General features: G+C 50.1%; 2 protein-coding genes across 5 annotated transcripts in view; one reads left to right on the forward strand and one right to left on the reverse strand.

Annotated features, from left to right (window-relative positions):
• The window catches only part of Efr3b (EFR3 homolog B), an 82,595-nt gene extending 62,096 nt beyond the window's left edge, over positions 1-20,499 (forward strand). For 2 of the 4 annotated variants that reach the window (XM_076832832.2, XM_077105153.1), the window contains exons 7-23: positions 90-224; positions 703-781; positions 1,668-1,803; positions 1,996-2,157; positions 2,979-3,090; positions 3,459-3,510; positions 5,741-5,913; positions 6,392-6,467; positions 6,908-7,069; positions 8,296-8,427; positions 9,828-9,895; positions 10,805-10,932; positions 11,672-11,763; positions 14,753-14,801; positions 15,043-15,149; positions 15,556-15,605; positions 16,036-20,499. In XM_076832832.2, the coding sequence (XP_076688947.1) occupies positions 90-224; positions 703-781; positions 1,668-1,803; positions 1,996-2,157; positions 2,979-3,090; positions 3,459-3,510; positions 5,741-5,913; positions 6,392-6,467; positions 6,908-7,069; positions 8,296-8,427; positions 9,828-9,895; positions 10,805-10,932; positions 11,672-11,763; positions 14,753-14,801; positions 15,043-15,149; positions 15,556-15,605; positions 16,036-16,141 (1,819 nt within the window). In that variant the 3' untranslated portion in view covers positions 16,142-20,499. The remainder of the gene's footprint in view (positions 1-89; positions 225-702; positions 782-1,667; positions 1,804-1,995; positions 2,158-2,978; positions 3,091-3,458; positions 3,511-5,740; positions 5,914-6,391; positions 6,468-6,907; positions 7,070-8,295; positions 8,428-9,827; positions 9,896-10,804; positions 10,933-11,671; positions 11,764-14,752; positions 14,802-15,042; positions 15,150-15,555; positions 15,606-16,035) is intronic. The other 2 variants (XM_077105154.1, XM_077105155.1) reach the window with 2 other exon arrangements.
• Positions 20,500-22,312: 1,813 nt separating this feature from the next.
• Positions 22,313-25,179, reverse strand: Pomc (proopiomelanocortin). The gene is made up of 2 exons (XM_076833407.1): positions 25,048-25,179; positions 22,313-23,130 (listed from the first exon to the last, which is right to left on the reverse strand). Exons 1-2 carry the CDS (start codon positions 25,177-25,179, stop codon positions 22,480-22,482), a joined length of 783 nt encoding a protein of 260 aa, XP_076689522.1. The 3' UTR covers positions 22,313-22,479.
• Positions 25,180-25,490: the final 311 nt, after the last annotated feature.

Consider the following 25,490-nt stretch of genomic DNA (forward strand, 5'->3'; position numbering starts at 1 on the left):
TCCTGCTCATTCTGCTCTCACCATTTGCACAAAGCCTGGCTCCCAGTTTAGCATCCCATCCATTACCCCCGTGGCTCTTGTTTCCACAGCCGGTCTCCCTCTCCCCTCCAAGCACCAGAGAAGGAAAAGGAGAACCCAGCAGAACTGGCTGAGCGGTGCCTGCGGGAGCTGCTGGGCCGGGCTGCCTTTGGCAATATCAAAAATGCCATCAAGCCTGTTCTCATGTGAGTTGAGTGTTCCGCCCACCCCAACCTGCAGCCTTGGAATGTTCCAGGACCCAGCATCTCCCCACTGACACAGGGAGGAGGGAAGAAGAGAGCACAGTTGTGGTGCCATGGCCACGTCAGTTCCTTTTTTTGCCTGCATTATAACAACAGGTGCAGTTTGGGGTGAGGTGTTGGTAGGAGGGCACCCCAAACTGAATGAAGGTGCCCAGCTTCATTCCATGTGTCCAGTTGCAGAGCCCTGTCCTGGACTTCCCTCTAGCTCTGCCCCAAGGTCCTCCATGATCCCTGCTCTCAGGGCCTGCGGGGCCAATCCGTGCACACCATGGACAAATTCCATTTTCCTGTAAGCCCAGCCTCACTTACCTGGGAACTGCAAGGTGCTCTCAGGAGGTATCACTGTCCCTCCAAGCTTGCCTCTCCTTCCTAACATCACTTTGAGTTTCCCAGTCATTCCCCCATGCTTTCTCCCTCACAGCCATCTGGATAACCATTCTCTTTGGGAACCCAAGGTGTTCGCCATCCGTTGCTTTAAAATCATCATGTACTCAATTCAGGTACGGTGGCTCCCCGGGTCCAGCTTGTCCCCCTGGCCCAGGGCAGCTCTGGGAGCAGAACAGTGGAAAGCCAGATGCCTTCTGACTTCTCCTAAGGCCATACTTGTCTAAGTCGGTGATGCTTCAGCTAGCTGTGGAGAAGGGCCAGTTGAGTTTTATTTCTAGAAGATCATAGTCCAAAATTTTTATAAAACACAAAAGAAAAAGCTGAATCATTCTTGTAATCTCAGTGACTCAGGAGGCTGAGGCAGGAAGATCCCAAATTCAAGGCCAGCCTGGGGAACTTAGCAACCTGTCTCAAAATAAAAAGTAAAAAGGGCTGGGGATGTAGCTCAGTGGTAGAGCGCCCTGGATCCAATCCTAGTGCTGCAAAAAAAGAAAAAAAGAGAGAAAAAATCCTAGAAAAAATGAAAATCTCACCCCAAATGGGAGCCCACAGACTACACTGTTGGCCCCTGTGGCCACTCCACACTTCCTGTCCATTTCTGTACTTAGCTCGTACATTGCTATTAAACAGATCTTGAGTTGGCACTGGTCCGAGGTCCACACTTAGAGCAGCGCTGTGCCCTCTCGTGGCCCTAATAAGACCTGGAGACGGGTTAGAATGAAAACGAAGACAGTATTTTAAAATGGACTTTCAGCCCGTTTTCAGTAGGAAAAACGGGGGAAAGCAGGTCTTCACTAGGATTTGGCTCTGTCTTGCTGGCTCAGGATGGGAGGGCTACAAGAAAGGGAACGTAATATCGTTGCCACCTGCGGTGTCCACCGGCCTTGGGACGTCACTCTAGCTTCACTTGAGTTTACCCCAGCCTCCGGGGCACAGGAGAGGGTTGCCCGGGTCACCCAGGGCTGCTGTCTGGGGACCAGCACGTCTTCCTCCCCCCAGCCGCAGCACTCGCACCTGGTTATCCAGCAGCTCCTGAGCCACCTGGACGCCAACAGCCGCAGCGCGGCGACCGTGCGCGCGGGCATCGTGGAGGTCCTGTCGGAAGCTGCGGTTATCGCGGCCACCGGCTCAGTCGGTAAGGAGCCCTGAGAGACGGAGCGAGGGCGGGGGCCCCTGGGGACAAAGATCTGCCCTGGTGGGAAACGGCCAGGGGCAGGAGGGAGGGGTCGGGTCGGTTCTGGTAGCAGTCGGCGGGAAGGTGGTGGGCGGCGCAGGGCGAGGGCGCCAGTGGCGACTTCGGGTGCCCCCCCCCCCCCGCCGCACTCAGGGCCCACGGTGCTGGAGATGTTCAACACTCTGCTGCGGCAGCTGCGGCTCAGCATCGACTACGCGCTGACCGGGAGCTACGACGGGGCCCTGAGCCTGGGCACCAAGATCATCAAGGAACACGAGGAGCGCATGTTCCAGGAAGCGGTCATTAAGACCATCGGTGCGGAGGGGGCGGGGCGGGGCGGGGCCGGGCGAGCGGGCTCCAGGGAGGGGCGGGGCGGGAGCGGCGGGCCGCGCGAGGGTGGGTGTCGGTTGAAGGACTGTCAAACATCCGTGTCTGGCTATTCACGGACAGTGGGGGAAATGGAACCAGTCCCTGGTGTGCACGGTCCGGCCCGCGCAGGCCCTGAAAACACAAATCAATCCCCTGGGTTTCCCACCCTGGACCTGCCTGATGCTTCCAGTTGGGGGCGACCCGAGGGGAGGGGGGACTAAGGAAGAGAAAAGGGAGAAAAGAGGGAGGGAGGTGGAGGTTGCCATGGAGAAAATGCATGTGCATCTGGATGTGGAGAATGGGAAAGCCACCCGCCCAGTGTGTAAGGGCCCATCAACCTGAAGCCTTCCTGTCCATCAGCTTTGAGGAGGAGGCAGGGCAGGAGTCCTGGAGCCCTGGCTGTGGGTGGAGGCATGACTTGCCCAGGGTGCCCAGCAGGAAAACCTGGGGCTCCTGCCCTGGTCCCTGCCCCAGGGTTTTCTAATCCCTAGAAAAGAAGCCAAGACCTTAACCTCAATCCCAGTAATAAGTGAAGGAACCAGAACCCAGAAGAGCCCTCTGGAGTCCTCTAAGTGCCTCCTCTTCCATGAGAGGCAGCGTCACACCCAGGCCATCCTGAGCAGTTTCTCTCTCTGGGTCTGAATTGTCCCTGGAGAACAGCCGTCAGTCTCCACAGTGGCTCCTTCAGCAGAAAGACTGAAGCAAGAGTGGCCCATTAGCTGTTGGCCTCCCCTGGGCCAACCACTCTCCACCATTTTCCCCCACAGGCTCCTTTGCCAGCACGTTGCCCACTTACCAGCGCTCCGAGGTGATCCTCTTCATCATGAGCAAGGTCCCTCTGCCTTCCCTACACCATGCCATAGAGACAGGGAGGACCGGGTGAGTCCTCCACCCTCTCCCAACCTAGACTCCGCCCAGTCCCCCCCCCCACCGTTTTCTGGCTGTCTACTCCATCCACTTTAGCTTTGCCCACTCTGCCCTCTCTTCTTTTTATTCCCAAATCCCTCAGCAGCCTTTAGTGAGGCCCTTGAACACCACAGCAGTTCTCAGGCTGACCCACATCCCCACCCCTTGCCATAGGGGGAGCCATTCATTCCCCGCTCTGCTTCCTGGGGCTGGCGGGGTGGCGATCCTGGGTAACCCAACAAGATAAGCCACATGGAGAAACTCAGCAGAGGGAGAATTGAGCAGGCAAGTTGGGGGTTTCCACCCATATCACCATCCTCCTGTGTGTCTCTGGTCTACAGGGAGAACAGGAATCGGCTGACCCAGATTATGCTGCTGAAATCCCTCCTGCAGGTGAGTTTCTCCCGTCCCTGTTCCTGCCTTGCTTGTACAGGGCACAACTCCTTCCGGGACCAAAAGTAAGGCCTCTGCATACAGTCATGCAGGTTGCATACTGCACAAATATGCCCAGCCAAAAGGGTGAGTGAGGGGCTGGAATTCAGCACGTTTTCCATTCACTAGCCAAGCTGGACCCAGAGATCCAGGTCCTCCCGAGCAGGGCAGACTCTTTGTTTATAACTTTTACAAAGGTTCCTTATCAGTCACTAGTAGCCTTGTCACTCAACATTGTATGTGTCTGGAGATGGAATCTATTGGTTCCTGCCCTTTTTCCCTCCTAGGTTCCCTCCCCCTTGGCACTTGAGCCCATCTCATCTCACAGACACCATCTTTCCCTCCTTGGTGTTTCACATGCCTCTTCTTTGCATCTCTGTGGCCATCGCTGGAGTCAGACCACCACATGTAGGTTCCCTAGAGGTGGTGACATTGATGAGGTCCTGAGCTCTGTGACAGGCTCCCCAGGTGTTCTGGTGCCTGGCTCCGTCCGGCCTCAACTCTGGACGTCTCACAACTACATTATTCTCCCAGTTGCTCTCGCCTCCATCCCTTTTCCACTACCATACACACAGTCACAAGAAGAACTTTATAGGGGCTGGGGTTGTGGCTCAGTGGTAGAGTGTTTGCCTCACATGTGTGAAGCACTGGGTTCGATTCTCAGCACCACATATAAATAAATGAATAAAATAAAGGCCCATCAACAACTAAAAAATTAAAAGAAGAAGAACTTTATAGAAATGCTGTTCCCCATGCACTGCCCTGTATTTCAGACTAGGTCTCAGTTTCTGAGGCGTTGAACACCCAGATTTCAGACCTCTCCGATGGAAGTTGGAAGGTCCCCAGTGCCCTTGCCCTCCCCGACTCTCCATCTCACCATTCGGTCCCTCTCTCTGTTCCTGGAACATGACAGTCTGGACAGATTCCCCCTCACTCCCACTCAAGCCTCCCCTTCCCTCTTTTCCATCCCTCACCCTTCTTAACACTGCATTTATCATCATCATCACTCTATTTTGCTCTGACACCGCCCATGTCTGATCCTTAGTTATCTCCTTGGTCTTCATATTCCCACCCTATCTTTGCTGGGTTTACCCTCATTAATTTGTACCCAGCATTTGTTAAGGTGGCAGCTTGGGGCACACTCACATACATCCTCTTCAGTGTGCATTGATGTTCATAATGATACTACCAAGTTGGGCTGGATTCTTGGAGGCTTTCTGAATTATCAAAGGCATTGCTTTGCAATATGGGCTTAACAGTAAATGTGCTTTGGTGCTGTTGATTGCTTTGATATCATATATGATGAGTCTGTTTATGCCAAGTGACTCTGATCAGGAGGCCCTCCTTATCATCCCGCTACAAGAGACGTAACCAGATAAGTTCTGTGAATGCTCTGTGGTTGTTGCTGTGTGTGAGTTCTGATTCTTTGACCCAGCTGCAAGTTCTTCCACTGTCTAGTTCCTGAGACAATCCAGACTCTTTTTTTTTCCCCCTGCAGTACTGGGAATTGAACCCAGGGTTCTTAAATCCCCAACCCTTTTTATTTTTATATTTGAGTCTTACTAACTTGCTGAGGCTGGCTTCAAACTTTAGATCCTCCTGCCTCAGCCTGGGATTGCAGGTATGTGTCACCATACTAGACTCTGTGTTCTTAATGAAGCATTGTGTTCACGGTGGGTGCTGCTCAGATGTGCCCTGCCTGGCTGGAATATTATGTTCAGAGATTTCCTGCTCTTGCTTCTTTTTGGTGCTCATCCTTTGCTTGCTTTTAACACCTAATCTCCCTCACCCTGTCTACATCCATCCGCACATCTGCTGAGCTGGGCCAAGTAGGTTATCTAGGTGGATGTTGGAGTATTCAAAAAAGTTGCCAGTGGCTTCCAACCACAGTGGAGCACAAGTATAATCTCAGCTACTCGGGAAAATGGGGGAGGAGGTCCACAAGTTCAGCCAGCCTGAGGAAGTTAGATCCTATCTCAAAATAAAAAATAAAAGGTATGGGGATGTGGTAAGTGGTAGATCATCCCTGGGTTCGATCCCTAGTACTGGAAAAAAAAAAAATTGCCTGTGGTGCCCAAGGATTGGGAGGGAAGGAGGGAAGGGAAGCTGGCTTGGAACATCTCCTGGCTGCTCATTCATCTCCTCACTGCACCTGAGAGAGACAGTGTTCCTGAGCACACCTCTCCTGCAGGTATCCACAGGTTTCCATTGCAACAACATGATGTCAGCTCTGCCCAGCAACTTCCTCGACCGCCTTCTCTCCACCGCCCTCATGGAGGATGCAGAAATCCGTCTCTTCGTCCTAGAGATTCTCATCAGTTTCATTGATCGTCATGGCAACCGCCACAAGTTCTCTACCATCAGGTGAACTTGGGAGTCTCTCCTGAGTTGATGTATGTTGGGGTCTGTCTTCTTGGTCAGCAGCCTCACATGCTGGTGGGACCCACCAGGGAGCAGATCACGGATGTTGACCCTGGGTCCTTGAGGGGAGAAAAGACTAAAAGATACTTGCGCCTGGGAGTAGTGGGAGAGGGGCGCTGAGACCTGGGAGACAAAGAGAAGGTACTAAAGAGAGTTTTAGGTGGAGGGAAGAGGATGTGGGTTATCAGTAGAAACTGGAAGAATTGGGGGGGAATAGGGGAAGAAGAGATAATCAGGATCAAAGAATTAAGAGAAAAGAACAGGAACTTGAGACCTTGGGAGAAAATTGAGATTGGGGGTAAAAGTCAGGGCCAGAGGAGCATCGGAAATCTCCACAGCTCCGGGGTAAAGCCCAGTGACACTGTGTGAGCTCTGGAGAGCCTCACACGAGGGCTAAGGGGCCCCTTCTATCCCCTCCCAGTACCCTCAGTGACATCTCAGTCCTGAAGCTGAAAGTGGACAAGTGCTCCCGACAGGACACCGTCTTCATGAAGAAGGTAAGCGAGTGGACCTGTGGACCCAACCTTCCAGCCCCTGAGTCACTCTGACCACTGCCCCCGCCAGTTTGCCTCCCTCTGCACATCTGCTGCCTCCCCTGGGAGGTCAAGCCCACAGTGTGACTCCCTGCCAAGGCCAGGGCCAGCATCCCCCCACTGAGCCAGTCCAGGGCCATTGCCATGTTGTGCTCCTGAAACTGGGTTTGAAACTTCGGTTGCCAGTGTCCCTGGGCCCATAATCCCCCAAACGTGTTCTCTCCTGTGTGTTCACTTCACGGGCCACTGAGGTCTGCTTTAAAGGACTCCCTCCCTGAGGGTGGAAGTGGGGCACATGCAGCCATCTCGCTCCCTTCACATTGGTCTTCATTCCCATTCTCCTTGTCTCTCCTGTCCCCACCCCATGCACTGTGGCTGTCCTCCGCCCACACTCCTGTCCCCAGCATTCCCAGCAGCTCTATAGGCACATCTACCTGAGCTGTAAGGAGGAGACGAATATCCAGAAGCACTACGAGGCCCTCTATGGGCTGCTGGCGCTCATCAGCATCGAGCTGGCCAACGAGGAAGTGGTGGTGGACCTCATCCGCTTGGTGCTGGCTGTTCAGGTGGGGCTTAGTGTGGGCAGGACGGACCGGTTAGGAATTGTAGGGAGGGGCCCCGATCTGGCCAAGGACTGATAAGAAGCAGTTGCTGAACAATCGTTTTGAAGCCTGAGAATTTTGAACTCTTCGTTGGCCGTAATTCCATGAAGACCTCAAACCATGGTCTTGTCTGGAGAACCCTCGAGATTGCGTACTTTATGAGAGTGGTTCATCCTCAAGTTAAGGGAGACCTAAGGAACAGGGTCACTGAAAAACAAAACCCTTTATCCCTCAGTATTTCAAGTCCCTCTCAGAGTCTGAGTGAGAATCCAAGGATTTCCAAGAGGATATTCATAAGCCCTGAGTGATCCTGAAACAAATTTGTTTAGGCAAACTTAATTGTCTAAAGATCCTCTAGTTCTCAAACTTAGATATTCTTCCAAATTGCCTTGAGTGCTTGTTAAAAATACATATTCCCTGCTAAATCAGTTTCCCGAGCCTGAAGACCTGTATAGTTAACAAACTTCCTTTGCAATTTATAGCCAGTGTGGTCCTGGGCAGGACCTGAGACTTTCAGGGTCTCTCTGGGTGGAAGTATGCTCCTGAGGGCGTCAGAGTGGACCCTTCAGACCTCAGAGGCTGAAGTCTCCAGGTCCTGAAGCCAGCTGGGCATCAGCAAGTGTCACAGCAAGTCTGGGAGTTGAGTGATGGGGAGCCTTCGGTTACCACTTGGCAGTGCTAAATCCTGCAGGGCTAACCTGCAAGTGGGAAATGTTAAACATTTCTTAATTCTTTTTTATGCTCAAGAAGCAGAATTAGAATTCCTTTGTATCCCAACCCCTTGGTGACTCCCACAGTTTTCTCAATTTAACATGTGAACCCAGTTTAGCAAGCCAGTTTCTTTCTCCAAGAATCAATTGTCGTGAAGGAGACGGCATCCGTACGGTGGAATTGAAGTTTGGAGTAGAGGTCACTACAGCTGTCACCACAGAGCGGGGAGTTGAGGTCATTGCCACCATACTCAGTATTTAAGATCCTCCAGTTCATGGATTGTTCTAGAAACCATCCCCTTCCACTTTAATGGGGGTGACTCTTGTCTACCTGGAAAGTTATGGAGAAAATGCTGAGAAAGACTCAGTCTAGAAAAGAGCCATCTCTAAAGACTGGGGAGAGGTTGGATGGATGGAGGATGCAGACTGCAGAATAGTTTCTCAGATAAAAACTCCAGAGACCCATCTATGTTACCCCAGGATGTGGCCCAGGTCAATGAAGAGAACTTGCCTGTGTACAACCGCTGTGCGCTCTACGCTCTGGGGGCAGCCTACCTAAACCTCATCAGCCAGCTGACGACGGTACCTGCCTTCTGCCAGCACATCCACGAGGTCAGTGTCCTCATGATGCTGAGAGCTCAGGAGGCCCTCAGCTTGGGGCTTCCCAGGAACAGCTTTTACTTAATTGTATCAGTACTGTTCTTGGCCTTAGGCATTGAAGAAAGAGTTGAAGGAAGAATTAATGACAGTGAGAAGTGACATGAGGTGGCATTTCCTCCCGCCTGATGACACAGCAGATGGGGTCCAGCGCAGGGATTGCCCTATACCTGCTTCCTGTTCTCTGTCCCCTCCCAACTCACGGGAGCACACACTCCTGGGATCATATGGACGAAAGCTGATTTTTTTTTTTCCTACCTTGAAAATTCTCAAATACCAAAAGCAGGGTGAGAGCAGTCAACATCCATTAGAAATCATGCAGAGTAAATACTTCAGAAGACTTTCCCACTTTTACTTCAGCTGTTTCCTTTTCTTTATCTTTTCTGAAATGTTTTAAAACAAATCCCAGCTCTCTGTCCTTGCAATTTACGTACATCAGTCTGCATGGCTTAAAAAAAAAAAAACAACACAATATGGGCATCTCCCCTGTGACTGTCATGCTAGGCACATATCTAATTAAGTTTTCAAAAACAACAAAAAAAATCCATTGAGATTATCTAATATACAGACTATAGTCAAATGCTCGCCGTTGTTACATAAAGATCTTTTAAAATATGCTAGGATATTTATGGGTAGAATGATTTGATGTCCAAATTAACTTTAAAAGGAACTAGCAAAAGGAAAGTAAGCAGAATTCCAGGCCTCAGCTGTCCTGGGAACATGGAGAAGCATCCCATGGCACTGTGTCAAAGACCACCCCAAAGCAGTTGGACCCTCCCAGCCTCTGGGCTGATAAGAGAAGGGCAACAGCCAGGCATCTCTCCACTGGAATTCATGGGATCATTGCCATCTCACCTATACACACCTGCATACCCTCCCTCCCCCAACTACTCATCTTCTTAGTCATTTTTACCTTTCTTACCAAAAATTTGCAAAAGATGCTGAGGAAAACTCAAGCTATCACTGTCCATCAGGATGTGTTTGCAATCCCCAGCTTTGGGACATGGTGCAACCTATATCCCCCTGTTATGTGTCTTAGTAGCTAGCACAGGAACAGGACCCAGGAGCAAGACACTGCAGTTCCTCAGCGGTGCCCTGCACCTGAGGGCACTTGATGTCCAAGTGTTGTTGATGGCGATAGTTTTTTAGCAGGCGCCTTGTGCTTCATAGGCTGCTCCGAGAGTTGCTGGGGATCCTGGTTTCTCTTGAGAAGCCCCTTTGTAGTGTACCCCGCAACAAGGTGGTGGGAAGGAGTCAATGCTGACAGCGAGGTGGCTGCTCCTTCTGTTGCCTGTTCTGAGCTCCTCTGCCCTCCTGGACCCAGCTCTCATCATCTGATTCCTCTCAAATTTCAGGTGATAGAGACTAGGAAGAAGGAAGCTCCATACATGCTCCCCGAGGATGTGTTTGTGGAGAGGCCCAGGTGAGGAGCACCCCTGGGACATGGTCGAGGATTCCCCGGGCAGCTGAGTAGGGAGGTGGGCAGCCTGAGGTCAAAAGAGACTGCACACCAGGAGGCTTGGGCTTCTATGGAATCCAGGGCAGAAAGTGGAGCCTGCCCGTGGCCCAGAAATCCTGGGCGGATGGACACTATCATGGTACAGTACCCCAAGCAGGCGATGATGGCAGGCTGCTGTGTTGTGCTGTAAAGGACTTGATGTGACCTCTGGGAACTTTGGCCAAATCTACAAGAAATATGCCCTGTAGGAGTCATGCCTGACAGCACACTGCTGTCCATCCAAGTGACATTCAGACTGTGTTGTGGGTCAGCATGGTTTCAGCATCAGACAAATTCAAGGGAAAGATACTTAGAAAAAAAAAAAAAAGTGTCCAATAAGAGAGCATAGCTTTACAAACTACAGCCCATCCATGCAACGAACATCTGGCAAATAATATCAGTGATGTTTTTGAGGAACATTTCATGTGAAAAATTTATTACATAATAGGTGAATAAAACATTTCAGAGCTAGCGTTGTGGCTCCGTGGTAGAGCACTTGACTCACACATGTGAGGCACTGGGTTTGGCACTCAGCACCACATAATATAGATAAAATAAGGGTATCATGTCCATCTATATCTAAAAAAGAAAAGTGAAAAAAAAATTCAGAATAATGTGTTGGAGAAGGAGACGTTCATGTGTGGGCATAAATCTATGTAACTGAAGGATCCTACACAAATATAAATAGTAGTTCTGTCTGGAAACGGGACTGTGGGTGATTTTCTCTTTTGCGTCTCTGTCGTTTTGCATAACAAATACATTACTTTCAATATAAGGAATTCGTTGGGGAGAAACCTTAGTTATACCTTGCCTCTCCCCTCCTTCATCATCCAGACTGTCTCAAAATCTTGATGGCGTGGTCATCGAGTTCCTCTTCCGCCAGAGCAAGATCAGTGAAGTCCTGGGGGGCAGTGGCTACAATTCAGACAGGCTCTGCCTACCCTACATCCCTCAGCTAACAGGTACGAGCTCCATGCAATAACTCTCAAGCTTGCCTCTGCTTTTTCTTGGCTATATAAATGCCCAGAAAGGGACTTGTGGGCTCTTTGATTACCTTCTGTGACATCTTAAATGTTGCACAAGAGTACAAAGACACAACAGAATTTATGGTGACATCTTGATTTCTGCCTCTCCTCCTCAGTACTCACATCCACAGGCCCGTGTATTAGCCTGACCTGTGGATGTGAGTCAGGGGGGCCCATTGTCCTGGAAAGAGCACACATGGACTGTGGAACCAGAGACCAATTTGAGATTTCCATGCAACTTACTGCCTGAAGAATCTTAGACATGTCTAAACATCGCTGAGTTTCAGTTTCCCTGACTGTGAAATACCTCATAGATGATCAGCAAGAGAGATCTGGGAGATGGTGATGGCAGATGCACTTAGTAAACCGTACAGATGACGGCTGCAGGTGCTTTTAGCAGCTGGTGCTTAGGCAAGCTGGATGTGCCTTCCAGTCAAAGCGGCTTCTTTGTTTTCATCAGTGCTTACAAAATCTTAACCCAGTGCAACAAACGGACCACCCCAAGATAGGTGGGGAGGCTCTCAGCAATAGGAAGCTTCTGTAAGCTCCACATGGAGCTTAAGTGTGAGCTGCAGAGGACTGTGGACCAAGCAGAGGCTGAGGGAGAGGGGACCAGCATCTCAAACCTGGCTCTCCAAGGGCTGGCAACTCCAGCTTTGCGGCTTCTCTTTTGCAGATGAAGATCGCTTATCCAAGAGAAAGAGCATTGGAGAGACCATTTCCCTGCAGGTGGAAGTAGAATCAAGGAACAGTCCAGAGAAGGAGGAGGTGAGTGTCCTTGTCACTGTCATGGTGAAGCTTCTGGACACCAGAAACACCAGCCCCCTACACGGCCCAACGCACCGAAGCTTAAGTAGAACTTAGTTTCTCGGTAAAGCCATTTTCTTACCAACTCTCACTGTATAAAATTGATATTTCCATCTGAAAACCTTATCAGTTTTCCCTCCCAACACACACTCCCATGGGACTGTTTCAAAAAGCACTCTGGTTCCATTCCCTACTCATACTAGGGGCATTATGTGCTCTGGGTTTCAAGTCAGAGGCTCAGCAGAAAAGATGAGGGTGAAAATAGCTTTCATAGTGCGTCTTCCTGACATATTGGTATATTTTTTATTAATACTTATTTTTAAAGCAGTTTTAAGTTAAAAGCAAATGTGAAAAGAGGATCCAGAGATATCCCATATACTTATAGCTTTCTGGGCTAAAACATTTATTCTTTCTAAGATTATTAAAAAGGCTCCCAACACTACCATAGTACTTAAATTTGATGATTTTTTTTCTCAAGAGGGACTCTCTAGATCAAATTGTAATTTCAACTATAATTTCAAATTATAATTACTAATCTAGAAACAAGTTTTAGCCCAATTCCACATGAAAGCAATTTTCAAAACTCAACTCTTTCAGAAAATTTTAAGCTTTCTACAAATACATAAGCTTCCAACATCCACACCAGAGTGACACCTGCCTGACAGTTGATTACCCTAGACTGACACACTGTCACCAGCCACGGTTCATGGTTCACATTAGGGTTCCCGCTAGGTGGTGTCCGTTCTGTGGCTTTGCCATGTCCCTACTGTTACAGTATCCTAGAGGCACTGATATCCTATTAGTACTGCAGGTTCTAATCCCCAAAGGTCAGTCTCCCTCTAACCATGCCCTCAACTACTGAGCAGACCTCCAGTTCGGGGCTTTCAAAACTTGTCAGGAACCTTCCCAGGGAAGGCTGGAAGCTCTGAATTGGGCTAATTGGACCACAAAAGTGAGGATGTGGAACGGGTGGGGGGTGGGATGGGTTCTCTGAGCCCTTCCTGCTGTAAAAGACTGGGAACCTCCAGAGTGTCAGGCCTCAGGGTTTGGTTGGCTGCTGTCTCCCACTGTGGAAATGATTCTCCCTTTCCAAGAGTCCCTCAGGAATTGATGAGTTAAGTGGAGCAGGAGGAGGAGCAATGGTTACCTGGCTACATAGCCACCTACTATCAGTTGCCTCTGGAAGGGGTGGCTGATGAAATCTATGCTGGCTGGTTTGATCCAATTCCAATACTGGTGCTTGGCATTCAGAGACATTTACAATCTGGGCTGGCACTACCATACCATTTTACCCCACCCACTTGTCCCCAGCATACCTGCACCATCCCAGCCTGGTAGGACTGCCCTCAGCCTCCCCTATGCTGCCTCCATGGGTTTGCTAGTGTTGGAGTCCATGTGAGACTCACCCTTTATCCCCACGTGTGTATGTGCCTTCATGCCTGTGAACTACCTATTCTTCAATGCCCAGCTCTAGTTCCATTTCTTCCATTCACTTCTCTCTACCTGCTCTTGCCCAGTGAGTTTCTTTTTCTCTGACTGTCATCACCACAGTTCCCTAGCACCTGGCATGTGAGTATCTTACGTTGGATAGTTGCACACCATGCATAGATGGATATGCAGAGGATGGATTCTCTGATGAATTACAGCTCAGCATAGCACTCTCGTGCATGTAATTCCAATGCTGGAAATTTTTCTGATTTCTATTGAATGACCCACTTAGAACCCTGCATGTAATTAGTACTCATTTAACATTTGTTGAGCCAGGTATGGTGGCGCACACCTGTAATCCCAGCAGCTCGGGAGGCTGAGGCAGGAGGATTATGAATTCAAAGCCAGTCTCAGCAAAAGCAAGGCACTAACAACTCAGTGAGACCCGGTCTCTAAATAAAATACAAAATAGGTGAGATGAGATGTGGCTCAGTGGTTGAGTGCCCCTGAGTTCAATCCCTGGTACCCCCAAAAAAAGCTGTTGAATGACTTTGTCCCTTATCCACACTTCTGTTCTTTCCACTCCATCACTTACTGGATGCCAAATAAATTTTTTAAATATATGCAGCTCAAAAAAGAAAAATGCACCCATGTCATCATACCCAGATCAGGGAATAGAACAGTTATCGCCCAGGGGCCCTGCCCCCTCTCTTGGCCACCCCTCTTGCCAAAGGGAGCCACTAGCCTGACTTGGTCACTTCTTGAACTTCGTGTCAATGATATCATTTTCTTCTGTGTCTGCTTCTTTCAAATACTTGTGTTTCAGTGATGGAACATGAGTAAGTCCCAGGTCTTGCCCCAAGGAGCTCATAGTCTGGTGGGGATTTCTGGAACTTCATCCAAGCTCCTTCACTGTTTTCTGCATCTGACCTAAGGCCACACATCCTTGGTGTTCCTTCTTTGGGTTTTATTTTTTCCCACCTCCTTTCATAGACTCTACAGAGTGCTCAAGTCCTGCGACCCATGTCCTTGGACCAACCTCGGCAGGGAAGGGCCCACCAATATTAAAACTCTGCTCACCTTGATAGATAATTTAATATCATTAAATCTTCAAAAATGTCATTCAGTTTTTAAAATTGACATCCAAGATTATACTTGCCAACTGCCCCTTCTTTCTTCCAGTAATTTCTGTTATTATCTCAAGATTTTGTTTTTAAATTACATGGTATTTTCCTCCTCCAGGACTTGATGGGACAGGCTAGAGTGAGAGGCCGGGACAGAGGGTTTTTTAGATAAGACTTGGGACTCACCCCTAAGTTTGAATCTGATGAGGAATTCCTTTCTTCACCCCCACCTCTCTCGCTGTCCTCCATGCCTGCTCCAGGAGCTTCAGAGACCCTGGAGGATGGGGGGGATCCCTTTTGACATTCTTCTAAGAAGCAAAGGGGTACCAGATAGCTGAGAGGCCAGGGCTGCCTTTTTCTATCCACCTCTCTGAGCTTCTCTGTCCCCTCTCCTTCAGCGAGTGCCAGCCGAGGAGATCACCTATGAGACGCTGAAGAAGGCCATTGGTAAGTTAGGGGCCCCAGTGACTGGTTAGAGGGGAGGGCAGGGCTGCCCTCTCCGCTCTGACTCAGCCCTGCCCTGGCGGCTGAGGCTGCAGGTCCACTCCCCAGCAGTCAGAGGGCACCGCTCAAGCAGCCGTCACGGCCTGCGCCTCCGCCCCAAGTCCACACCCTGTCCATCTCCCCAAGCCCTTCCGCTTCCTCATCAGTGAGGAGGACCTGGGCACTAACCCTGCTGTCGTTGCAGTGGACAGTGTAGCAGTGGAGGAACAGGAGCGCGAGCGGCGGCGACAGGTGGTGGAGAAATTTCAGAAGGCCCCCTTCGAGGAGATTGCAGCCCACTGCGGGGCCCGGGTAAGTGGGGCGCCACAGGGGTGATGCCTCGTGAGCTAGGAGTCAAGGCCCAGGTGTTGGACAAATGTGAGTTGAGAAAGGAGCTGACGCCCACTGCGAGTCTCCTGGCCCCATGCCCAGCAGTCCCTGCCACCCCACGTTCAGGGGCAATGACCTTGAACTCAAGAACTGCCTGCCCAAAGCCTCCCTGCTACTCCTGGACGTCTGTCCTGCCCCTAGCCAGCCTTTGACAGTAGCTCTTCCCAGTCTGAATCTGCAGTCAGGGCCCCACAGGCATCCCACACCCGAGTGTCCTCCTTGGGCTGCGCGTCCCAGCATCTCCAGGACATCCTCTAGATGGGTGGGCTGTGAGTCAACTGGTAGGGGCCTGGGAGCCCCCAGCTCACTCTGCTCTGTTTGTGTCTAGGCATCGCTGCTGCAGAGCAAGCTCAACCAGATCTTTGAAATCACCATTCGGTAAGTGGCAGTCCTGGTCAGGGGACCCCTACCTGTGCCCTCAGCATCAAGGCTCTCACCCTGCATCCTCCTCTGCACACTTGCCTTCAGTCCTTCCATGAACCACAACTCTGTTCCCAGGGCTGGAGTCAGCCACCAACTCTCCCTAGACAAGGAGTCCGAGATCAGAGAGGGGAAAGAGGCTGGCTGGGCGAAGCCTAGTGTCCCAGGCTGGTATTTAATTTAAAGCAGCGGTATCACTGTAGACTCTTCCAAGGACCTGCCTAAGCTCTAGATTCTGGAACAACTTGGAAACCTGGGACCCCAGGGAGTGACAAGCTCTCTGGTCCCTGTGCAAAAGGAAATCCAAATCAGTTGCTGTGTTTTCTTGCCCAGGGGTGGGACTGCAGAATTCCTACCTCATGGCTCTCTCCTTCCTGTGTCCCCTCAGGCCCCCTCCGAGCCCATCAGGAACCATCACCGCAGCCTACGGCCAGCCACAAAACCATTCCATCCCCGTCTATGAGATGAAGTTCCCCGATCTGTGCGTATACTGAATTCCAAGACATGGAGCCCCTCCGAGGAACAGGGTCTGAGGGAGGGGCTCACCTTCACACCCACCCCTACCTTATGGAAATGTAGCTGGGATCTCTGAAAACAGTCACCTTGGATGGCGGCCAGCTAAGCAAAGGTGGCGCCTCTGGGCCTTCCCTGGCCCTTCATGGCCCTCCTGCCTCTGCCTTGTCTTCCCTGAGGGAGATCCAGCCACCTGCCCCTCTGGGGCCAATAAGCATCTCACCTGCACCTTTTGTCTTCTCTTTTGTGTCGACCAGGGACAGAGAATCATGGGGGCATCTGCAGAGAGAAGCTGAGAGGTCTGGGAAGGTCCCGCTTGGTGTGTGGGGTGAAGGGCTTCTATTGGGGCTGTGTCTGTGGGAGCACATCTCATCTCCTGAGGAGAGAAGTAGAGGGGACTTGGTTGGTCCAAGGAAGCCATCCATAATCGGCACTTGGAGGAACCAAGGAATGCTCCCTTGTAGAGAAGTGACCATGTCAGAGGTGGGAGATGGTAGCAGTTACCCCAAGCAGCCCTCTTCCTCCTGTACTCAAGTCTTGAGCGTCTTCCACGGTCTTGTCCATCCTTCAGCCGTCTATGATTCTTTCTACTATTAATTAATTCCAAGTCCTTCTAGGGTGGAGATACCCTGGGGACAGCAAAGGTAGAGGGAAGGGTGGGCAGGCTGGTGATAGTGGGCTGCTGCAAGGACCTGCCTCCTGTCTTGGACAGGACAAGCAGGGCAAGTCCTATCCTTGGTCAGCATGGTCTCACTCCTCCTTTTCTTCAGAGGGGGCTTTTGGTGTCCCTCCGTGATTCTGTCTACTGGATGTTTCTCTGAATTAGTCATGTTCTCTCTTTGATGTCTTTTTCCAAGGATCTCAAGACATTTCCAAGCCTCTGGGTTGAGGGAAGGTAGAACAAGATAATCTGATTCTTGATGACCCAAAAAAGGGAAGGAAGCCCAGAGGCCTGCCCCTGCCACCTTCCATGGAAGACGCTTCCAGCCTGGGCCAGGGGAGAAGAGAGGGGGAATGGAACAAGTGGCACTTTGGGGCTCAAGGATGTCTGAAATTAACCTTAGGGATGTTCCATTTGAGCAAAGAGGGATCTAGCACCTAATATTGGAATGATTTCTTCACTCTTTGGACAAAGTCTGGGACATCAGTGCCAACAGACCTTGCTTGTATCCTGGGGAAAAATGGTAGAGACCCCATTAGGTTCTGGGATTCATTTTCCCCAAGTCTTCCTGCCTGACCCTATGTGACCTGCATGTTCAGAGCCAGGCAGGGCATAAAGGAGGCCACTTGCTGCCTCCTCTCTGCCTATGCTTCCCCATCCCACCTCCAGGTTCCTTTATTCCTCCTGGGGTGCCCCTAGCAGATTCCCACCTGGGTCTTCTCTACTGGAAGCACCCATGGTCAAAGGAGCCCTTTCCTTTCTTTAGAGCCAAACTTCCCATGACTCTTCTGAGCTGATATAACTCACAGGAAAGTGTGAATGGTCAAACGTTCCCTTTCTGGAGAATTTGCTTTTTAAAGAAAGGAAGGGAGAATAGATTTATTGACCCAAAGTAATCACTTTTTAGGGTATACTTTTAGGCAGTGTGGCATGGGGTCAGAAGGGGGCTACTTCTGCTAAGGGGAGGACAGGATGCCCTCAGATCATACCCCTGCGCATGGCCCTGTGTAGACACACAGTGAGAGCCTCATCGTTAGGACAGATGGGTACCTATTCCAAAATTGGGAAAAACTTAGCACATGCGGTTTCTCATTGTGTGTGCAGTAAATGTTGTCATGGGGCTGTTGGACCCTCATCCCTGTAGTTTCCACACTGTGGATGCAGCTCTTCTCCACGGCTACCACCCCATGCTGTGGGCATGTGTCTTTTGCATGGCCTGCATGATCTCAGGCCCAGGGGGTGAGGCTTCTGTTCCCCCATGGGTTTTTAACTCTGTTCTGTGGCTTTTGGCTTGTGATCAACCCAACTTTGCAAGCATGAACTTAGATTTCTCTTTAATATCTCTATATTAAGAAACCATGTTTAAAATAACTTTAGACAAACTTAAAAGTTTAACTTTAAAGTTTTTTTTAAAAAAGTAACCTTTGGAAGAAACATTAAAGAAAACCTAAACCTTGAACCACAAACATGCCTTTCCTCACCACACCAGATCTCCCCATCATTCAGACCCTCTGTTTCTTTCTTGTTCCCATGCAGCCTTAGGGTCTACCCCCATGGCAATTGCTCCTGGTTCTGAGCCTTGGGAGTCATTTCCCTGGAGTTTCTTTCTAGAGCCAGTTTCGGAACCAGAGACCTGTAGGTCTACTCAGATGTCTGTCCCTCACCAGCCTCCTGAGAATAGGAAAAAAAAAAAAAAAAAAAAGGCACACGGTTTCCTTTCTAAAGAGACAACTCTGCTCTTTCATCTTCATTGATCCAAGACAGATTTTTCTTTACACCATGCTGCTTAGCAAAGATGAGCTGCTTTTGGAGACCTGGCTATTTCTTGTGTGTCTCAGTTTCAGTTTCAGTTTACACTCAGTGGAGTATTAGTTTGCCTGCTGGTGTGGGGTGGAATCTGGATCTTAGCCAAGTATGCCTTAGAATCAGAGAGTTTAAGGTGAATTCTAACTTGGACAAAAATTTAGTGAATGCAGAAGTGTCCACCACTGTGTGACAAGGCCTGGGAAGGAGGCAGAGCAGCGTTGGGCGGGGTCAAGAGGGAGGAACCTGGTGCCTTGGCTTAGCATCCTGGCACCTGCCTTTCATGCCCTCTGGCATGGCAGCACTCTCTCATGCCTCTTTTTGCTGTCCTCTCTCACATGAGCTTGAATCAAGAGAAGGCAGCAAGCTCATTCAATCCAGCTGCCCCAGATGCTTCTGAGAACTCCAGCTTTGTGACCAAGGTAGCATAGTTGTCATCGGCTGGTAGAACTTAATAGGCATGAATGTATTTGAGATTTGCAGGTTCTGTTAATTTGGTTGAGTCATAAAAGCACAAGGAGCAGATGAACAGAAACCACCTGTGTATTCCTAGGGCATCTTCTATTTTCCTTGCCCTGGGACCTCCAGTGCCCTGGGCCTGTTCCCATTTTCTCTCTGAAGACTAGAAATAAGTGGTTTCTTGACTCCTAAATGGCCTCCTCAACAGAGAAGGAGCCCAAGTAGGTCAGGAGAAGAACCAGAAAAGTCCTCAGATACTCCCTTCTGTTTAATGCCCCACCCATCCACAAATGCAAATGGATGAGCGGGAAAAGTGGGGCCTGGGACCAAGGAATGTACTCAAAGGAACCCAATGTCATACATGCGCTGCTCTTTGTCCTGGATGTTCTGGGTTCAAGACACTAAACTGGAGTAGGAGTCAGAACAGTCAAAGTTTCCTTTAAATGGCAGACCTCTGGGCTTGGGGGCTCCTGGTTCACCAGGCCTTCCAGTTGCCATTCTGCTGTCCCCAGGCCTTCTAACCTGGCTATGCAAAGTGCTATTGAAAAGTGAGACTACTTTTCCCAGTTCCTCCTCATGACCAGAAAATGGCAGCTGGCCAGTTTAGTGCCATGTTTTAAGGTGTGCAGGGAGGTTGTCTCATCAGGGCAGGCCACACCTGCTTCCTGTGTCCCTGAGCCCTGGGAGGCCGATCATTTGAAACAAGACCTCAATTACATCTGGGGAGAAGGCTCAGGGCCTCTTCATCCCATTGGCCCTAGAAATTTTCTGATTACTGTGACCCTTAGCCCCGAGCTCAGTGTAGATCTGAAGACTGCAGGAGATTCATGGCAGGCCCTTCCTGAGGCCTGGCTGGCTGCAACAATGGTGAGAAGGAACCACTGGGCAGTGGGAAGGGCTTTGTGGCCAGAAGGAAGTTTTCTGTGCTCTCTTTGGACATCAACCTGATAGTTCAGGGCTTCTCTCCTCCAGCGGACCACAGGGCTACCCAAGCCCCATCACCTTGCCCTTTTGCGATACTCCTCCATGACTGTGGATTCAGGCATATGGAGTGCAAAGTTGTAATTCTACAAATGCTGCAGCCCATACATTAACATTTGTGTCCATTTAGCTCTTCAACACCTGGCTGAGTGTGTGTGCCCATGTGTGCATGTGTGTAATGTAGTTCATAGTTGATAATATATGTATATAACAGCTGACATATTTATATGTGAGTGCAGAATTAGTGCCTGTGGCAGTTTTCTGTATTTTAAATTTGTTGAATCAAATTAGTTTTATTTTAGGGAAGGGAGGAAAGGGGAATGACGGGGAGCGTAGGAAGGATTCTTAGCAAAATCATTCTTTAGGATTATTAGTTGCCATCTCCCAATGAGCCTTCATGATGCCCTTTTCAAATAAATGTTAATGTTGTCATTACATGGCTGTCTGTTTGATTTCTTTAAGGTAAATGGTTTGGGGGGATAAAAACAGAATTTGAAAATACCAACTGTGTACCACTGACATTTAGGCACCCCCCACACACACACACACACACATACTGACCCTATTTTACCTGTCCCAGAACCAAGGAGGAGGGGAAAGGATGCTACCAACATGGAAACTTGAGGCCAGGATTCCCAACATAGGCGCATCCTCAGTTACTGGGCTCAGGCCATTCTTCATTCTAGTTCTTTTCTTATAACCCTTATTGAGGGAGACCCTATATTAATATGATTTTCTAACTCTCCTCATATCAGGACTTCCCAGGTGCAATCCCCATTTTCTTTCATTGCGAACTCCCAGAGCATCAACCACAGGGGTATTTGTGTAAATGCTATATACAGATGTTTCCCAGCTGGCTTTGATATATTCTGTCCACTGGTGTGCCGAATGCAAGTGACAGGTATGCCTGCAGCCCTGTAGGTATCTGTGAATCTCTTGTGTATTGTAAATGTGTGGCTGCAAACCTGTGCCCCAGCATCGTGAGAATGCCACAGGGAGATTGAGAAGAAACATAACACACAACACCTGCCTTCTGCCCTACAGAGCTGAAGTTTCCTTGAAAGAGAGAACAAGACATGCAGACAGCAAGTAACTTGCCATTCTAGGAGCATTCCCTCCATGCTGAAGGGGACTGGCTGCAGAAACACTGGGGATGAGGAGTAACTGGAAGAGTTCACATTGCTCAGCAGAGCTGGACTTGAGCCTGGGCTTGTGTTGAAAAACGACATCATTTAAAATGGGGGTGGGAGGGTCTAGAGAGTGAAGAAGGATGGCAGAGGAACAATAAGACTTGTAGGCATGAGGCAGAGCCTTCATTCAAGGAAACAGTCTTGGAAGGGAAGTGAACCTGGTTGACAAGGACCCTGCATGCCCTGCCCAATAGTTTGGAATTAACAGAAAATCAGGAGGTGGAAGTACTGTTTTGGCTCACAAGTCAGAGAATATGGAGAAAGAAGTACTTTTATATGTTAATATGAGTAATTTGTATATGATGGTTGGAGAAGAGAGCACCTGGAGACAAGTTGGTAAGAACAAAGGCCTGAGTGGGGAGGACTGAGAATGAAGGGCTGCATTCAGGCAACATGGGGATGAGGAGCTGGGCAGAGCCAGTGGGGAAACAGTCAGGGATCTCCAGGTTTGAGCCTAAGAACTGTAAGAGGCATTTGCATATTGTGTTGTATTTAAACAGATGTTTCTCCATGAGCATGTGTGGAAGGCAGTGAGACCATGTGTCTGGGAATAGCTGTGAACAAATTGGAACTGATACCAACTCTCAGCCTTTATGCTAAGAAGGGAGAAGTAAATGAAAGAACTCAACTTGAAATTGCCTAAGGGACTTGCCTAAGGTCACACAAGTAGCAAAGGGCACAGTCAGTGAAAAGCATGACCACAGCTTCCCACTTGACAGTCCAGAGTCCTCCCATTGATGAGTAGGCCTCGCGAGGTGCCTGCCTGGCTCCCTGAGTCCCCATGGTCACTCTTGTAGGAATTGTGACTTTGGGCACATCTTCACTCAGTGCAGGAGGGTGAGAAATGTAGCCATCCTAGGAACACTGGACTGAAAGCCACCCTGAGTCATTCAAACTAGTTGGTCCCCTGAAGATCCATGGCTGGGTGGGGAGGTTGTCTTTCCATTTTATCCCCATCTAATGAAACACAGTGGTCACATGGAAACCACTATGTTTCTCTTCCAGTAAATGCTGATCATTGTATTTTAGTTTTATTCACATAAAGTCAGAGACGGCTGTGAAATTTGAAAGGCTTTATTTCCTAACTACAGACAGCTTTAAGGGTTGAATGTCTGTCGCTACCCCCAGACCCAGCGAGAAGCTGGCCAGGCAGAAGGGCAGGCGAGACAGGGGGCTTTAGGATGGACTTCCCGGAGGAGAGAAGCCCCTGCGCCCCGCTGCACCCTCACTGGCCCTTCTTGTGCGCGTTCTTGATGATGGCGTTCTTGAACAGCGTCACCAAGGGCGTCTGGCTCTTCTCGGAGGTCATGAAGCCGCCGTAGCGCTTGTCCTTGGGCGGGCTGCCCCAGCGGAAGTGCTCCATGCGATAGGGCCCGTCGTCCTTCTTCTCGGCGGCCGCCGCCTGGGCTTCGGGTACCAGGCCGTATTCCAGGTCGGCGAGGGCCGCCGCGCCGTCGGGGCCGGGCACAGCCTCCCTCTTGAACTCGAGCGGGAAGGATTCGGCCGACTCGTCCTCCGCGCCGTTGGGGTACACCTTCACCGGGCGCCGCTTCTTGCCCACCGGCTTGCCCCAGCGGAAGTGCTCCATGGAGTAGGAGCGCTTGCCCTCACGCGGGCCCGGCTCGGCGCCATCGTCGCGAAACTCGGGGCCGCCGGCGGGCAGCGGGACGTGGCCTTCGCCTGCCGCGACCTCCTCCTCGCGCTTCTGCCCCGCGCCGCCGCTACTGCTGCTGCCGTTCCGGCGGCCGAACCGGTCCCAGCGGAAGTGGCCCATGACGTACTTCCGGGGGTTCTCGGTCAGCGGCTGCTCGTCGCCATTGCCGGGGAACACGGGCGTCTCAGCGGAGAGGTCGGGCTTGCAGGCCCGGATGCACGCCTGAGGGACAGCGAGCGCGTGAGGGAGGCGCGGGCCCTGCTGCCGCCGCCGCCCTCCCGGGATGGGGCAGGACAGCGCGCCATGTTGCCCCTCGAGGCCGCCTGCTCAGCGCGTGTGCCGCGCAGACCTCGCTACACTCATAGTCATCTTCCCAGACTCACCCTGCACGTGGCCCTTTTGTCCTCTTGCGTAGACAGTCCGGGAACTATAGCAAACACCCTGGTTCACCCCATCCTACTGCGGCAAGGAGGAACCCACCCTCCAGGTTCCGTGTTGGACCACTATACACCTGATATATAGGAACTGCTGCAAAAAGGGCAGATGGTGGTAGCAATTGGCACCTCATGAGTTTTGAGTAAATAGCTATAGTTCCATTCAAGTCCAAGTGGGGCATGGGGCTGAAATTTGGACCTCTCCAGGTGATAGAATGTCTTACTCTTACCCTGTGATCTGCAAATCTACTTTATATTCCACCCAGTCCTATTCCTGCCCTATGTCTCAAATTTTTTCTACGTCCCACTTCGCTCTTCGCTTTGATTCCTTTGAGTCTTATTAGCTCATCTCACCATACCCTCTTCCCCCAGCCTGTAGTCTTTGGAACATAATGGCTCATTTCCCTATCACCTCATTCTGACTCCGGGGAGGGATAGAAAGTCAGGGTTATTTCCTTGTACATGTCAAAAGCTGGTGTCTCTGCTCCCTATCCTTAGAGGACTCAATTATGGTACATATTTGTTGAGGAAAATGACCCATAGGTTGCATCCTTGAGTTTTTTGGCTACTTGGAAACTATAAAGGAGGAAACGGGAGGATTCCAACCACTCTGTGAAGCTGGGAATTTTCTACTCCAGGGATTTAGAATTATAACCCTACAGAATGTGAAGAGTGAACAATAAAAACTACCTAATTTAAACTCCCCTCCCTTGGACAGATAATAAAACAGGAGGCTCAGAGAGATGGAAGATACTGGTCAACCCCCCCCCCCCCCACACACACACACACACACTCATTGGTGACAGAAATGGAACTAGAGCCCATGGACTCTGACTGTCCAATGCTCCTACTCTGGTGAGCTCTCAACAGGAGAGGCTGTGTAGTGGATGTCTCTTGGGTCTCTCTGAACTAGAAATCACAGAACACCCCAAGCTCTTGTTTCTAACTTACACATGAAAGCTCTGTGTATGAGGAAATCGCTTTCTTCATCCTAGCTCAGCTTCTCCACCAACAAGAAACATAGGATACAGTAATGGAAATTCCACCCTCACTTGGCAGGTGCTGGGTGTGTGTGCATGAGCTTGCTGTGTGTGCACACACACACATACACACAGACACCACTGTGGTGACCTTGAGGAAACCCTATTCTGGCACAACATCCTTTACATTTCTGGAAAGACTGCAGAGAACTTGGAAGCATGAGACATTCGGCACCAGTTACTGAAATAAAGGTACTTTGGTCTTTCCTTCTCCCTCTACAGACGTTTTGTAGAAATACCTAGCTGACTTCATAACTGGTAATAGATAAAGGGAAAGAAATATGGAGTAAAAATGGTGATATGAGGATATTTTAAAAGGAATAATTTGAGGACCAAAAAATTGAAGGGGAAGGATCAACTGAAAAAAACAATTATTATGGCACAGTCTCTAAATAGGTTAAATGCTCTGGGGTCTCCCTAGAAAACAGGGCAAGGAGTAAGGTTATCAAACAGAAACTGTGGCTCTGACCCATATCCTTGAGGCTGCTTCCTCCTCTCTCTCATTGGCTCAATCTTGACTTCATAGCAAAGTTCTGCTCCTGCCCTGGGTTGAATCACCCCAATCAATGGAAGTAAAATCTCCTCTTCCCCATGTCCCTTTCTTTTGAGCTGTCCCAGCCCCAGTCCCATCTGATGCCCAGAGGTGGCACCCAAGGCCCACATACCAGCAGGTTGCTTTCCGTGGTGAGGTCCTGACACTGGCTGCTCTCTAGGCACCAACCACGCACTTCCACGGAGGCCTGAAGCATCAAGGCCAGCAGCAGGACCCCTGAGCGGCTGTAACACGATCTCGGCATCTCCCAGGTGGCAGGCTGAGCTCTGCAGAGGCAAACAAGATTGGAGGGACCCCTGCAAGGAGCAGAACAATGTTGGCCACTCACCAGGAAGGACTGCGAGCCAAAATTAACAACACTCACTTGTGGAGTCCAAGGCTTTTTGAGGACAGGAGCAGTGCTGAGAAGAAGAGAGATGTGCAAAGTGGAGTTGTGATAGGGAGGAGGGGAGTAGGACCTGGAAAACTATGGGCAATTTTATTTCCTCTTAAAACCTGACCCCTAAAGAGATTAGGGCTGCAAGGTATTTTGGAAATCATCTGGTCCGGCCCCTC

This window comes from Callospermophilus lateralis, chromosome 14 (assembly GCF_048772815.1).
Source record: "Callospermophilus lateralis isolate mCalLat2 chromosome 14, mCalLat2.hap1, whole genome shotgun sequence".
In the NCBI taxonomy this organism is placed as follows: Eukaryota; Metazoa; Chordata; class Mammalia; order Rodentia; family Sciuridae; genus Callospermophilus; species Callospermophilus lateralis.